This window comes from Ictidomys tridecemlineatus, chromosome 3 (genome assembly GCF_052094955.1).
Source record: "Ictidomys tridecemlineatus isolate mIctTri1 chromosome 3, mIctTri1.hap1, whole genome shotgun sequence".
NCBI lineage: Eukaryota > Metazoa > Chordata > Mammalia > Rodentia > Sciuridae > Ictidomys > Ictidomys tridecemlineatus.
Window position 1 is genome coordinate 184,815,439 of NC_135479.1, and position 17,790 is coordinate 184,833,228.

Consider the following 17,790-nt stretch of genomic DNA (forward strand, 5'->3'; position numbering starts at 1 on the left):
CAAGTATTTACTGGGCTTTCCAAGTGCCAGGCACTCTTGTAGGCTCTGGAGATACAAAGACGATAAGATAAGCAGTCACAACTCTGCTGGAGTAATTGAATATATGGAGCAAAATTGATCATTACAAATGTCCTGCTACAATGTGCATCACTGCTATGTAATATCTGAAGTTTGAGCTGCAGTCTGATAAAGGGGAAGATAGTTCTAGGTAGAAGTAATAGCTGGTGTAAAGCATCTAGGGCTGAAATGAGCTTGACTTGCTTCAGGAACAAAATATATAATAAATAAAAGTCCATAGTCATTTGTACTTAATGGATAAGAGGAAGTCAGAATATTAGACTGAAATTAAGACCATACTATTGGACTTTGGCATCAGGGCTATCCACTAGATTTTATTCCAAATGAAATGAGATTTAAAGAGGACAACTTTGTTCTGCTGAGCAAGATTTGACCAGGTGTAGATCATTATTCTCAACCTGATTACAGGCTGTACATTTGCAAAATGCCTGGGCATCGATTACTCTTGTGGATGACTTTTACAATTCATCCTGAGTCATTATAAAGAAGAATGCTAAAACATACATTGGAGCTTTTAAAAATGTGACTTTTAAAAACCGCTCTCTAACTTCTACCAGATATCATGGATAGCATAAGCTTTTATTTTCTAGGGTTTGCATTCTTACTATTGTAAACGTATACTTTCTTTTAATATATTGCTTTATATTTAACAAACCTGAGAGTATTCAATTTTTTTTATTCCAGAATATATTTGTTTATATTTTACTATTAAATAGCTTTTCAAATTGCTGTCAGGAGGTAGATATGCACATTAATTAGCTGTTTGATTCTGGAATAAGAGACCTAAGTTCAAATTCTGACTTCAACAATGGCCAGCTGTGTGGGCATGTGAATGTTAAATATTAACATTGGCAAAATTTGAATTTTAATTGTGTGGTTGGCAAATTATATGGCCTGTGGGCCAAGTCTGACTGCTGCCTTTTTTTTTTAAGATAAATTTTTATTGACATTCAGCCATGTCCATTGCTTAACATATTGCTCATGACCTTTCTCACCATAAAACAGCAGAATTGAGTCACTGAGACCTTTCATGGCCCATGAAGCCTAAAATATTTATTTTCAGCCTTGTACAAAAGAAGTTTGCCTACCTTTCTTATGATGTGTACCTCTGAGGGTTATTATGAGAATTTTATGAAATAATTCATGCAAAGCACTTAATACAAGGGCTAACATTTAGTAAGCTTTTAATACATATTTGTATTTGTGAAAGAGTGTTTTGAAATTCATTTTTATAACTTCCAAACAGATCCAATGACTCTCAGAAAGATTCACCATTGTTTATGTGTATTTTCATATATACTTGGCAGTAAAACAACCACACTTGAGAAGTCTATTTCAAGTATAGTAGTCATATTTGGTGGTATTTTGACCTTTTCTGCATTAATAATATTCCTAGATGTTAGAATTTCTATTTTGTTCACTAATGTATCCTTGATATACGTATTATAAATTATATATATGTAAAAGTTCTTGGCTATATTATAGCAATATGGGGGGATTGTTAAATTAATCATTGCAGAACGCTTTGAAAATCCAGGCAGCAATGTGCAAATGCAAAATTTATAACTGCAACAAACAAAAAGAAGCTGATGATTCCTTACGGATACTGATGTTTTTATGATTTCTTACTTATTTTGCCCTCATCAGAGATTTATATAACATTTGGGGAAATTTTTCAATATTTAATCACAAGCATTCTTATTCCAATGTAGGCCATCCATACAGGCCAATCTGAATTTACTCTAACTAAAGACTGGAGATACATATATATGTGCGTGTGTGTGTGTGTACACATATACACACATACTCCCCCACCCCTGTATATATGTATGTATACATATATATACACATATATATTTAATTAAGATACATATTTTTATGAATGCCCTGTGAGTTAAAATTTCTAATAAAAAATTTTTGCATTAATTAATAAGGACATATGATTAATGCAGTTTAGTGATTTTACTTTTCCCAGTGGTAAACATCTTATAAAAATTTCTTAAATGAGGATTATAAACATGGAGAAAAAGGAAGATGATCTTTTATTTGAGTGTTCTAAGTAAATAATTTCTTATTCAGTATTGTTTATGAAATTACCTCTCAAAAAGCCTATGTCACTGTAATTACAAAGTCACTTTTGTAGGTTTCCCATCATAATCACTGTGCATATTTCATTATTCCAATCAAGTATTTTGTTTTTCTTAAAGAAAATTTCCATTTTTGATTCAATGACTCTGAAAACAATCTTTCTTAACTAATATGTATTAATTTAATTTATTTTTATTGCCTTGGAGTTAAGGTTAAATTTAAATTTTTTTTGTGTGTGAGGTCTTTAGCTTTCTATTCAAATTATTACTTTAGTGTTCAGTTAGATTGAAATTAATAAAGAATGGTGTAAGACATGGTTTCTATCTATAGTTAAGTTGTGAAAGGTTTATCTCCATTGTCTTGCAGGTAGTATGAATATACTGGGCTTTCAGTAATGGGTAGAGTTTTGATAGAAGAAGAATAGAACATGATTCTTAGATTTGACTTTTGGACTGAGGCGGGCTGGTTGATTTGTGTTGTTTTTCCAGTATGGGATTTCATTTTTCCAGGTAATTTATAACTCTGTTGTTACTTAAACCTCAATATTTGATGTAATAAACCATTGGATCTGAATTCTGTGTTCTTATAATGAGGCAGTTTTATTCATCCAGAATGTGTCCTGAAACCCAGAGACTTTGATCCTGGAATTTATCTTTAAGTTTAAATTTAAGTTTATAAAACTAGGAGGAGGGGGCTGGGAATATCGCTCAAGTGGTAGCGCGCTCGCCTGGCATGCGTGCGGCCCGGGTTCGATCCTCAGCACCACATACCAACAAAGATGTTGTGTCCTCCAAGAACTAAAAAATAAATATTAAAAATTCTCTCTCTCTCTAAAAAAACAAACAAACAAACTCTCTCTCTCTCTAAACAAACAAACAAACAAACAAACAAAAAAACTATGAGGAGGCTGGGCATGGTGGCACACACCTATAATCCCACTGGTTCTGGAGGCCAAGCAAGAGGATCATGAGTTCAACACCAGCCTCAGGAAAAGCAAGGTGCTAAGCAACTCAGTGAGACTGTGTCTCTAAATAAAATACAAACTAAGGCTGGGATGTGTCTCATCCTATGTTGTTGAGTGCCCCTGAGTTCAAAGTTCCTGGTATCAAGAAAAAAAAAATAAACTAGGTAGAAAACAAGTAATCCTGTTCCTCCTCCTCCTTAATTTTTTATTTGTTCTAATTAGTTATATATCATAGCAGAATGCATATTGTACACAGAGGGAGCACAACTTTTTATTTCTGTGGTTATACATGATGCAGACTTGCACTACTTATGCAGTCATACAAGTCATACATATATCTAAGATAATGATGTTCATCTCCTTCCACCATCTTTCCTACCCCCATGCCCCTCCCCTTCCCACCTTTCTCTTCACCCAATCAAAATCCTCCATTCTCCCCATGCCAACCCCCCCCCCATTATGGGTCAGCATCCACTTATCAGAATATTCTGCCTTTGGTTTGGGGGGATTGGCTTACATTGCTGAGCATGATATTCTCCAACTCTATCCATTTACCTGAAAATGCCATGATTTTATTCTCTTTTAATGCTGAGTAATATCCTATGGTGTATATGTACCACAGTTTATCTATTCATCTGTTGAAGGGCATCTATGTTGCTTCCACAGTTTAACTATTGTGAATTGAGCTGCTATGAACATTGATGTAGGTATGTTACTACGGTATGCTGATTTTAAGTCCTTTGGGTATAGACCAAGGAGTGGGATAGCTGTGTCAAATGGTGGTTCCATTCCACATTTTCTGAGGAATCTCCATACTGCCTTCCATAGTGGTTTCAACCATTTGCAGTACCACCAGCAATGTATAAGTGTACCTTTCATTCCACATCCTCATCAATACTTACTATTGCTTGTGTTCTTGATAATTGTCATTCTGATTGGAGCAAGAGGAAATTTTAGAGTAGTTTTGATTTGCATTTCTCTAATTACTATAGATGTTGAACAATTTTTCATATATTTGTTGATTTATTGTGTGTTGTCTTCTGAGAAGTATCTGTTCAGTTCCTTGGCCTATTTATTGATTGGGTTATTTTTTTGTTGGTGTTATGTTTTTTGAGTTTTTTATATATCCTGGAAATTTTTGCTCTATCTGTTGTGTGTGTAATAAAGATGTTCTCCCACTTGTGGGCACTCTCTTTACATTATTGATTGCTTCCTTTGCTGAGAAGAAGCTTTTTAGTTTGAATCCATGTCATTTATTCTTGATTTTATTTCTTGAACTTTTAGGAGTCTGCTTAAGAAGTCAAGATCTGATCCAACATGATGAAGATTTGGGCCTTTTTCTTCTATTAGATGCAGGGTCTCTGTTCTAATTCCTAGGTACTTGATCCACTATGAGTTGAGCTTTGTGCATGGTGAGATATAGTGGTTTAATTTCATTTTGGTACATATGAATTTCCAGTTTTCTTGACACCATTTGTTGAAGAGGATATCTTTTTGCCCATGTATGTTTTTGGAGCCTTTGTCTAGTATGAGATAACTATATTTATGTGGGTTTGTCTCTTTGTTTTTTATTTTGTACCATTGATCTATGTGTCCATTTTGGTGCCAGTACTATGTTGTTTTTGTTACTATAGCTCTATAGTGTAGTTTAAGGTCTGGTATTGTGATGCTTCCTGCTTCACTCTTCTTGCTGAGGATTGCTTTGGCTATCCTGCTTATCTTATTTTTCCATGAATTATATGTTTTCTTTTTATATTTTTATGTGGAACATTGTTGGGATTTTAATTGAAATTGCATTGAATCTGTATGATGCTTTTGTTAGTATGGATGAACCCCAGTTGATCATGTGTACTATAATTTTAATATGTTTTTGTATTCAAATTGTCTGAGTTTTATTGAGAATATTTGCATATATGTTCATCAGGGATATTGGTCTGAATTTTTCTTTCCTTGATGTGTCTTTGTCTGGCTTAGGTATCAGGGTGACACTAGCCTCACTGAATGAGTTTGGAATGATTCTGTCTTTTTCTATTTAATGGAATAGTTTGAGAGAATTAGTATTATTTTTTATTTGTAGGTCTTGTAGAACTTGGCTGAGAATCTGTCTGGTTCTGGGCTTTTCTTGGTTGGTAGGCTTTTGATGGTATCTTTTATTGCTCAAAATTGATCTGTTTAAATTGTGCATGTCCTCCATGTTCAGTTTGGGTAGCTCATTTTTCTCTAGAAATTTGTCAGTGTCTTTATTTTTTATTTTATTGGAGTATAAACTTTCAAAATATTTTCTAATTATCTTCTGTATTTCTGTGGTATCTCTCATGATATTTCCTTTTTCATCATGAATCTTAGTAATTTAAATTTCTTCTTTCCTTTTTGTTTTATTATCTAAGGGTTTATCAATTTTATGTATATTTTCAAAGAACCAGCTTTTTTTGTCAATTTTTCAATTTTTTTCTTTTGTTTCAATTTCATTGATTTTATAATCCCTGATGTTAATTATTTCCTGTCTTCTACTTTTAGTGTTGATTTTTTTCTTCTTTTTTCTAGGGCTTTGTGATGTAATATTAGGTCATTGTTGACTTTTTCTTCTTTTAATGAAAGAGCTCTAGGCAATTAACTTTTCTTTTAGCAGTGCCTTCCTAGTGTCCCAGAGATTTCAGTATATTGTATCAGGATTCTCATTTACCTCTAAGAATTTTTTTTATCTCCTCCCTGATGTTTTCTACTATACATGCATCATTTAATTATATTATTTAGTCTCCAGGTGTTGGAGTAGCTTCTATTTTTTTTTAATTTTACCATTGATGTCTAATTTCATTTCATTATGGTCTGGTAGAATTCAGAGTACTATTTCTATTTTTTTTTTTTGTATTTGCTAAGAGTTGCTTTGTGGCATAACATATGGTCTATATTAGAGAAGGATCCATGCATTTTTGAGATAAAATATTATATATATGTCAGTTAAGTCTAAATTATTGATGTATTATTTAATTCTACGATTTCTTTGTTTAGTTTTTGTTTGTAAATCTATCCAGTGGTGAGAGTGGTGTATTAAAAGTCACCCAGTATTATTATGTTGTGGTCTATTAGATTCTTAAAATTGAGAAGGGTTTGTTTGATATATGCAGATGCTGCGTTATTTTGGGGACATAAATATTTATGGTTGTTATATCTTCTTGATGTGTGATTCCCTTAAGCAGTATGAAATATTCTTCTTTATCCCTTCTGATTAACTTTGGTTTGAAGTCTACTTTATCTAACATGATGATGATGGAAACCCCTGCTTGTTTATCCAGTCCATGTGAGTGGTATGTTTTGTCCCATCCTTTCACCCTTAGTCTCTGGATACCTTTTCCAATAAGATGAGTCTCTTGAAGGCAGCATATTGTTGGGTCTTACTTTCTAATCCAATTTGCAATTCTATGTTTTAATTGATAAGTTTAGGCCTTATGAAGTAATGTTAAACTTAATTATCATTGAAATTTGGTTTGTATTCCCAATCATTTTTGTTTGTTTTGTTTTCTTAGTTGACTTGATCAGATTTTCCTTTAGTGTAGTTCCTCCCCTTTCTGATTTTCATTATTGGTTTTTATTTTCTCCTCATGGAATATTTTGCTGAGAATGTTCTGTAGTGCAGGCTCTCTAGTTGTAAATTCTTTTAACTTTTTTTTTTTTAATGATGGAAGGTTTTATTTCATCATCAAATCTGAAACTTAATTTTGCTGGTTATAAGATTCTTTGTTGGCATCCATTTTCTTTCAGAACTTGGTATATGTTGTTCCAGATCTTCTAGTATTGAGGATCTTGGTTGAGAAATCTGCTGAGATCTGAATTTGTTTCCCCCTATATGTAATCTGAAACTTTTCTCTTGTGGCTTTTAAAATTCTATTTTTATTCTGTATGCTAGGCATTTTCATTATACTGTGCCTTGGTTTAGATCTGTTGTAATTTTGTACATTTGGTGATCTGTTCTGGTATTTGATTTTCCAAATCATTCTTCATGTTTGTGAAATTAGCTGATATTATTTTATTCAAGAGATTTTTGCATGCCTTTGTTTTGTATCTCTTTGCCTTCCTCTTTCCTGATGCAGCTTTGATTTGGCCTTTTGATGTTATTCTATAGTTTTGAAAGTTCTGTTCATGGTTTCTTACCATCTTCACTGTGTGGTCAACTTTATTTTGAAGAGTGTATATTTTGTCTTCATTGTTTCAGGTTCTGTCTTCCAAGTGATCTAGTCTGTTGGTAATACTTTCTATTGAGTTTTTTTATTTGATTTATTGTTTCTTTCATTTCAAGGATTTCTGCTTGTTTGTTTGTTTGTTTATAATCTCTCTTTCTTGAAGTAATCTTTTGCTACCTGTATTTGCTCTCTTTTGTCTTTGTTGGAATGACCAATTATTGCCTGTATTTGTTCTCTTATGTGATTGTTTGATTTGCAGATCATTTTAATTATGTACATTCTGATCACCTCCTCTGACATTTCATCTACTATGCTGTCAATGAATTCCATCTTGATTTGTTTGGGGGTACTTTTCGTGCTTTCCATGTGTCTTCCCTTCTAGCCATGTGGATCTGAGAGTATTACCGTTTCTACCATAAAATCTAATAGTGTCCCTATAGGTTACCAATGTCTCACCTTTAAGGGGGAGATCAATCATAACAGCACCCAATGCAAATGATATACAGTCTTAAACAAAATAGCTTCTATTTAGACTATTACAGTTTTATAATAATAAACAGGAATGATGTTTCCAATTACCATCTACAGATTATTATTATTATCTACAGATTCTAATGGTGGCCAGAGTGAAAAACCGAGGTGTATAGGGTGTGATGTTCATGAGATAGTAGGTAGGAATATAGAGGTAATTAGATTATAGGAAGAGTGAAAGATGAATCAAAAAAGTTGGCTGTTAATAGGAGAAAAGAGAAAAAGAGGTGGCCCAGTGCAAGGCTCTTCCCTGCCTCTTCAATGAAATGGTGGCTTTTAGCACATTGTATCTGTCATTATATCTGATTATACTTGCTTGCCAAGAAAATTTGGCTGTGTTATATTTCATTATAAAGTTTATTGGCAGAATGTGAGACAACCAACAGTTTTCTTTTTTAATTTTAGGGATATCTTCCCAAATCCTTAATATTATAATTATCTATGTATGATAAAATTTTCTTAATAAATTCTCATTACTTGATTACAGGCTGAATATTTCAAACATCTAGATCAATTTGAATTCTGATTATTTTGATTGCCCCAAATCCTTAAATGTACATATTATCATCAATGTATTCAGTTTCCCTATTAGACACCTGTGATTTAAACATTTTTAGAGACTTATTATTCATGAGAAAGTCAGGTACATTTCAGTACATTTTTCTGGATTTCAAGGACTTTATTGAAGCTTGATAAAATTAAAATGGAAATGAACTTATCAATTGGGCAATATGGATTACTGTATTAATTCTTAATTTCTATATTAATAATTTAAGATAAAATGCTAATAGGTTTATGGGTTACTTCTAATACATTTTCATGGTGACTGTTGAGGTGTATATTTTTGTATCAGCATCTAAAAGTTAGCCTCTGACTCCTCTAATTGTTTGCTCATTAGGCTTCCCAGTGGTTTATAAGGATAGGCTTTAAAACTTTATGTCAATAGAGAAACCTTAAAATCCGAGTCCTGCCTTGTCTGTTTGAATGCACCAAAGTAAAACTATGCTCTTAAATCCTGCTTTATATTTTTATGGTGCTCTAATCAACTGGATATATCAACAGTGTTATCGACTATATGATGACATTTTGAGGTAGAAAAAGTAAATTGCGTTTTTTATTGTACCCTTTGCCAGACATTTTCATACCTCGACTCAAGGCAAACCATTCAGTTGAGATGATTCAGTTCATTTATTACTAGAGAGCACATTGAGCAATATTTCTAATTCAGTCATACTTTGAAATACATCATAATTCCTCTTCCTCACAATTCCCTAAAGAATGAAAAATGGAAACTTATGAGTACTGAATTAGAAAATTATGAGAGTAGAAATAGTATTGGACATCTTTCAGAAATATGTATTTTTACTGGTGACATATTCCTTAAGCATGTTCTAGTGTTCCATATAAAAGGCAAATCTTAGATTCAGTGAACAAGTTCATTCATGTATGTGATTAATGCTTGCATTGCTCATGTGACTATGCGAAAAGAGAGTAGGATGAAGAACAGAGTACCTCTAAATGTTCTTCCACATTTAGATTTTTAATGTATATTTAAGATTGCTCTGCTTGATTTTCAGATCTAGGTAACTCTTAGATAAAATGAATTGAAAACAATTATTTTTTCCCTCCATAACCCAGTAACATACAAGTATTTTATAATTGTCTTAACAATGGTAGGCTCTGCTCTTTTGGAGGGAAGACTAAATATAGCATGACTAAGATTGCTGTCCTGAGAAATGTCTGACTTCAAGATTGGCCTGTGGCTATCAGCTGTAAACTTACATTTTGAAGTGTTCTCCCCCATTCCTTGAACTAATAACAGTGGTTCACTGTGCTGAGTTATTTGTACAAACAATGTAATTATGATGAACACCTTTCTTCCTTTTGGGAGTCTAGATTTTGGTATATACTAAGCCAGAATGTGTGTGGTAAAAATTTACCAGTAAAACTCAGGAAACCAAGTCTCCAATGATCTTCTCTGGTAGACAACATTTCACAAGTGTTGGAACAGTTTGTTGTCAGGGAAATTAAGTGTGTTCTGTATGAGTCAGAACACTGCCAGGAGGGGCCTCTTAAAAGTTTGCATGTTGATTTTTCCAAACTTTGCCCCATGTACTTTTTTACTTGCCAATTTTTTATTTTATATTCTTATGTTATAATAAGTCTTAGCCATGAACACAATCATTTGCTAAATCTATTGAATTTCTCTAGGGAATCAGTAAAGCTGGAGGTGTTTTTTAGGATTTCTGGCCCAGCTTTCTCAAAATTTGAATTCAGAATTCAGTGATTTGAGAGAATACTTTATATAATAATTAGAAACATTTTCTACATTATGTTGAATGTTTACATATTATAAGAAGTAGAAAAAAGAAAGTTACATCTTTATCCAATAGTAACACTCTACAATCTTTTTTTCACCTCTGAATTCTGGATCTTGCTCATGCAAATACCCATATGTATGATATGATTCTTTCATAAACTCATACCTCAGTCTTCCTGATTCTCTGTCTTGGTAGATTTCTAATGAGCGAATATACTGACCTGAGTACAATCAGTCCTTGCTTTAAAATTAGTTTCACCAGGCCATGGAGTTTAAAGTGAAATAGTTTGTCTAGATTTATCATGATGATAACAGACACAAAATTTGGACCAAAGAAATACTGGAATATAGTTTATTATTTATTATTTCCCTGGTTTCTTGCTCTGATAGTTTTTTTTCCTTATAAAACAAAGGTTATTTATTTACAAAATGTTACCCTGATAAGTCTAGTTATTTTTTATTTAACTAATCCTAATAATCTAGCTTAATGAAAGAATTAACATTAACTTTTGCCTTCCACTGCTTCTACTAACTTTAAAATGTTGGAGGTGATTTTTTTTTCCTGAACCTATTTTCTGAAATTTTGTTTAAAAACAAAAACAAAAACAACTTTTTAGATTCTGTTTCTCATTTTGTTCTGCATAGTTTGCTGTCCTCAAAAATCTGGTGTATATTTATTCCTTTCTTTCCTTTTGATGAGGGCCACATCTATTTTTTTGTTACTGATTTATAAAAATATATTAAATATTTTGATAGCCACAGAAGTTTGATTTATTTCTATCAGTTTAATCTTATGATGATTTGTTTTAGATTTATGATTTTTCAACATTATTTCAGGTTAGAAGTATTTTGGAGATCTAAAGAATAATATTTAACGCACTAGAAATTTTTAATTACCTAACATGGGGTCAGTATTGTCTCTTTTTTCTAGTTTTCACAGGAATTTTTTTTTTTTTCATTCATCCAGCCAAGAATGTCTACTCACATAGAGTTATACCCCAAATGCATTTTTTAATGTTAAAAGCAGTTTTATTATTCTTTTTGTTGAAGAAAGAACAATATTTCACTAATAAGAATCATTAGGACTTTTATTCCTCCTTTAATCAAATATGTAACATTGGGCATTGCTTTCTCTTCAGTAACTAAATTCCCACCATTTCCTTCTCTTTGTTGTTGAATTATAACTTAATTCTCTCGTTTCCCTTTTCCTTTATCTTTGTAGATATTAGAACAGAGTTTTTAGATGTGAATCTCTGTCTACCTAGAAACTATTCAATCTGTGATATTTGTGTTAAAGAATTGACAGCTAATGTCCATACATGCAAGCTGGTGATGTAAATGAGTAAATACAGTTAGAATAAAAAAAATGTGGACTGACAGGGACTGTGAAGAGCTAGAAGATACCTATTCTATATAGGAATTCAAACTGAGAAATTTAAAATACTCTGCAAAGTCCAGCAAAATAATTATGCATATCAGATAATGTAGGGATTCTGACCATGGAAATATACAGGGAAGCATTCCTCTGATTAGCAAACTCTCGGGGGCAGGGTAACAGGCACCCTGTTTCCCAAGCTTAGGATGCTCTGCAGTTTCTCCTAGGAACTAGTAAAATAACTAATACATGTGCAATGTCTAGCTGCTGTGCCAATGCCCTGCATGAGGAGGCTCTATGCTAGAGTCTTATCAGCCTCAACCTTGATCTCAGGCACATAGTTCCTGAGAATAAAGGAACTTGCTTGCCAGATAACTACAATGTTTCACCAAGCCCCAGTGCTACTGGACCTGCCCACCTAAAAGTAACTTCAGAAAATGGACTTCCTTTGAGAGCTACACAAAGCTCTTAACATTGCATATTGTAACTGTAGAATGTAACTGAAGAATAAGCAGCCTTACTGATACAAGAAATAATAATGTACTATTGATGCCAATGACCTATTGATATAAATAAAGCTGGCAGCTTGGCCATTCTGCCATCTTTCCTGCCCCTGCATCTTGTTTGTGTCTCTTTTTATTTTCCTTACAAGATAAGGCTCAAGGACAACTTGTGATCTCTGATTTATATATTCAGATCTTCATATATCAATCCAAGATAACTTAGTTAGCATTTAAGCAAATTTGTTTCTACCCTAGGGTATTTTTGGCTAAAAATATCTTTCAGTTTACTTTTTGAAAGTAAAATATACCCTGTTAGTCCATGGCCAAATTAGAAAACTGTATATGTTCTTTTCAAAACACTGTTTTTCAGGGGTTATTGACATGAAAATTTATGTCTCTTTTTTATGATTTTTCCCCTGAAATTGTTATATTGCAGCCTTGGTGCAATGTAGACATATGTATGGGGACAGGGGACACACAGGAAGCTGTGTGCCTCCCTTTCAATTTTGCTGTGAATCTGAAATGTCTATAAGAAATAAAGTTTAATAATAAAAAAATTTAGAAGTATAGTAATTGGATATCCCTACACAAAAATAGAAGTAATTTTGATCCTGTATAGTTGTAACCTACCTCTTTGTAGTCATTTGTTTTTGTTTAACAGAAATTTCCCCTGTAAACCCTGGGAAATGTGTATTAGTAGAAACATAAGCAAATTCTACCCTAATCTTTGCTTAATCTAAAAATGTTGAACCTCCAGGCCCTTTTTCTTATCTGATGGACTGCTACAATTTCTGTTTTTTTTTTTCTTCTCTCTTTTTAGAAAACTTTCAGTAAGTTTTTAAATCTTAATGTAGCTTTTTTAAAGCATCTAATTAGCAAAAACACTCATCTTTCCTCAAAGTTTAGATTTATAATTCTGAAGTTGATTGTGATGACTTAATCTCTACTTATGTCAGATTGTTCTTTAATATATGGAAGGCTTAAAAAATACATAAATTTCAACTGGGTTAAAGATTTGTGTACACTATTACAGCATTGTCATTAAACTAAATGAGGTATTAAAGTCTTAAAACCACAGTTATAATAAGATAGAGAACTCAACCATAACTGTACGACTAAAGAAAATACTAATTGATGATGCCCTCTTTCCAATTGTCCGAAATAGACTTGTTTCGTGGGGTGTTTTTAATTGAGTTATACATTTCTTTGTTTTCCTTCTGTTTTTATGGATGTGGAGCTTTTTAACTTGCAGAACTTTCTACTTTATTAAGCATGTGTTTTTTGATAATTAAGTTTTCTTTCTCTTTTTGGGCTGTAGAAAACAACAGTCTTGTGAATATAATATTGCTTACCATGTGGCAGAAACTAAGTCTTTCTTTTATTTATTCTGAATTATATCTGTTGGTAATGTAAAATATTTCAAGCAATAATCAAAAACACTGATAATATAAATGTGTATTTTTTGAAAAAAAAAAATCACTTCTGAAAAATACTAGTAAAATTTTAAACATAATGAATGCACATATTTTTGATCACTGTTATGTAAAATGACCATTCTGGTTACTGGCAACACAGCATTGAACAAGACAGAGTCTCTAATCTTGGAATCCACTTACAATTTTTTTCTCATTTTCGTCAATTTTTCTTATATATTAAGTGGCTTATTTTTAGCTAAAATAAATTTGATAGATTTCCTTTGAAATGAATTTCACTAAACAAATGAGATATTATTTGTTAGTTTTCTGGGTTTTGTATGCTGTGTTCCTGGAACATCATGATTCTTGAAACATATTTATAATTTTATTTACTACTCTTAACAAAGAATATATAATGAGGAAAACACTGTTTAATAAATACATATTTCTCCGATATTTTAGCTGGGAAGTTTTAAGATTCCTTCTGTCCAACATAAGATGGTGGTTGGAAGAATATTGCTTTGATGGATTTCGTTTTGATGGTGTTACATCCATGCTGTATCATCACCATGGAATGGGTAGGTAGTATGATATATTACCCATGTAGTTAATGATTTTACTTATTGTTTATTTTCTTACTGGAAGACAATAACCAGGTCTGGGGTTCAGTTACATAAACTGCGGTACCCATTGACTTTTAATTGTTCCATTGTGTATATATTCTTTTTAATCACTTCTGATACATTTTGGCAAGAAATAGGGTATACATGCATTTGTAAGTAAATAAAAGATAATGGTTTCCTTTATAATACATCTTCTCAACATGTTAATTCTTATCATGTACCATTTATTACAAAAGCCTAAGGATTTGGACATGACAAATTTACAATGAAAAATAACACAAAAATGATAAACAACATTTGTGAAGGCTTAAGATTTTTTGGATATTATACATTGAAGAAAATAGGTGTATTAAATATAGATTTACTCAGTTAAAATTAAATTGTAAATTTATGAATTACAAATGTTGATCAGACCCTCATTTTAAAAATTGTGCAAAGTGGGATCTCAGTATCTTAATCCCCGAATAGATAATATAATTTAGATAACAAGGGCACCTTTATAAAATTGCCAAATTCTCACCAGCAACAATAAAACAAAGATAGAGAAAGTTTAGACTGGAAATCTTTGAAAAATGGCTACTAAGAAAAGAAATATAAAATTTAAAGAGTATCTTCTTTACTCTCAATCATGGTGCTGCCTCCATGAAATGTTTGCCTGGAAGAAGTTGAACCTACAAAACACACTGTATTCCATTTGTATCTATCCTCCAGTTTGGGGAGAAGGTTATTTTGAGAACACAAAGGCAAGCATGGCAAGAATTTAAAAAGATCAGCTCCTAGCTTATAACTCCCTCTGCTGAGGGTAGGGCATATCCAGGGAATTGTGGCATTGGGAAAATTAACCAAAGTTTATTTTCATGGACAAGGGATATGCTTTTTATCAGTAAAGAGCTCAAGAAATGTAAAGGAAAACATTCTGATTACTTAGCATATTTTCCCCCTTGGAATGAGAAAAGATAGAAAACAAACCTTGAAACTGCATAGCAAAAGAACATATAAGATGCCATAATAAAATATGTGATAATTAACATTAACATAGTATTTAATTTATAAATTCAGTGATACAGAGAAATTTCTCAGAAAGGAGATGGAGATTTCTAGGAAGAAAAAGTAATTCTAGGAATAAAAAGTAAAAAGGATGAATAAATGACTGGATTCATATCTATTACCAGAAGCCATGTCTACAAAATTCTTAGGAAAACAAATTAAATCAAGAAAATAAGAGTAGAATTGTCATTGCCAGGAGTTGGGAGCTAGAGAGAATGGGGGAATTTTGTCAAAGGATATAAACTTATCAGTAGAAGACAAATTTTAGGGGTCTAATGTAAAACATGGTGACTATAGTTAGTACTACTATATTGTCAAACACACGAATGTTAACTTGGTGGAGATGAATATAATTGATTTGTGGTAATAAGCATACCTATGTCAAATCATTAACTTGAATTTGTCTAATATATTTATTTTTGTCAACTGGATATTTTAAAATAAAAAGAATGATAGTATCAAAAAAAAGAAATATGGTAGCTGAATTACGGTTAAGGTCTGAACATGAACTTTAAGGAATAAAACATCCATAATTATATGTCAAAATATCTCTCAGCAATCAAATCTAACAATGAAAATAAAGAATCAAAATAAAAGAACTTAGATATAGGGAAGTAAGGGTAGGGAGACTGGTACTAAGCACTGATTTGAATTTTAAAAATAAGAGCAAACTATTGAAATAATCAAAAGTAAATGATACAACTCCAGTAACTAAAATACACTACAGTCTACCAAAATTAGGAGATGAAGGAAAGGAGGTAGTAAGGTGTTTAATTATAATCTATTTGTCATCATAGGAAATTCTGTATTATGTAAATTGAAGCACATATTTAACATAGTATTAAGCATTATATCTTAATTTTGTAATGGCTTTCTTCTTCTTTACCTGAAAGGAATCTATTATAATATTGGAATCTAACATTAATATTTTCTTGATGTGACAGAAAATGTATCTAAAATTTGAAATTTAGAGTTCCTTTCAGTATCATTTCACTGCATTTTAAATCATAATTTAGTTATGATTATATGAAATGTTAAAATTTGTTATTACTTTGGTGGTGGGTATCAAACTCAGGATCTCCAGCATTCTTGCAAATAATTTACTTCTTGAGCTACAACCCCAGACTTCTTCCACCTTTTTATGTCAAACAAAAATTGATTTGCAAGGTTTTCTGGACTCTAAATGTTGACCCAGGTACTTTTCTGCATTAGTACATTTGCTGATTGCAAAATTATCATTATACTTTGCTACAGTACCAAAATTCATATCAATTTTAGGTACTTTATTTTATTATGTCAATATAATATATCTCTATTGATTTTCCATTCTTCAGGTCAAAGTTTTTCAGGTGATTACAATGAATATTTTGGACTACAAGTTGATGAAGATGCCTTGACTTATCTCATGTTGGCAAATCATTTGATTCATACATTGTATCCAGATTCCATAACAATAGCTGAGGTAAAGCCATATGATTGCTTGCTTATCTTCTGACCCCCTTTAATATAGAGCATTTTGTTAGCTTATAGTATTTGAATGTTTAATTTCATGTTGCTAAAAATAACATAAATGAAATTATACCCTAACTATAGTGCAGCTGTCTTGTATGGGTAGTACATTATGCAAAATTCGCTATTTTCCTGTTAGGGAATAATATACACTAAATACTTGTCACCGATCCATTGTTAAAAAGAAAATGTCAGTTGTTAGAAAGTAAAATATCCTAATGAGTGGACAGTTCTTTTCACCCTGAGACCTTGTACAGAGAAAAAAATTAAATATTAATGTGCGTCTGTCTATTTCTTTCTTTATGTTTTTGGTTTAATTATTAGAGATGGCATGGATGGCTGCCTACAAGCTTCTCTGAACCCTTCTTTATTCTGATGCAATTACCTTTCTTGTTTACGTTATTGCTCTCAGATTGCCAAATGTTCACTAGTTATTCATGATTACTGAAAGTTCATGATTAACTGTCCCAAAGCTGCACTGTAATGATATAATTTGGTAGATGCATAATTGACAATTCCCCTCTTGGTGATAAATGTGATAAATTAAGAAGTTTGTTAAATGCTTATGCTAATTTAGATTTAGTACTAAAATCCCCCTGGTTTTCTGAGTCCTCTAAGTAGAAATTATTATTAAAATTGAATTTAGTATGTTAAAACTATTCTATACAAGTGTAGTATTGGACACATAAAAATAATAAGGCTGTGTTTAAAAGGAGTCAGAATGAAATTATATTTTTATAATGTTGGCATTTAGTAGTTAGTCTCCTTTTTTATGATATTTATTATTTGTTTAGTCTTTTTGTACTCATATTTTCTGAAAACCTAAAAAGACCAGTAGTGGTATGATTTTTTTTTCTTTTTAAAATTTGTTCTAATTAGTTATACATGACAGTAGAATACATTTCGACATATTGTACACAAATGAAGCAAATCACACTACTGGTGTGACTCTGCACCATGTTCAGTAGTGCCATGATTTTATCGTTTATCTCTACATACAGAAAAGTTTTACTTCCTTCAGGCCTTTTGCCTTCCGAATATCCTTGGGGAATAGAGTGAAACTCCTGAAATAAGTTCTCATATAGTATTAAAAACAAACCTAAAACTATAATTTAGACACCCAGTATTAATTCACACTCTGTACCTACCTTCCATACTC

General features: G+C 31.9%; 1 protein-coding gene across 1 annotated transcript in view; it reads left to right on the top strand.

Annotated features, from left to right (window-relative positions):
* Positions 1–17,790, top strand: part of Gbe1 (1,4-alpha-glucan branching enzyme 1) — a 267,265-nt gene that overhangs the window by 168,199 nt on the left and 81,276 nt on the right. Inside the window, exons 8-9 of the mRNA XM_078044433.1 lie at positions 13,915–14,030; positions 16,457–16,584. Coding sequence (XP_077900559.1) covers positions 13,915–14,030; positions 16,457–16,584 — 244 coding nt within the window. The remainder of the gene's footprint in view (positions 1–13,914; positions 14,031–16,456; positions 16,585–17,790) is intronic.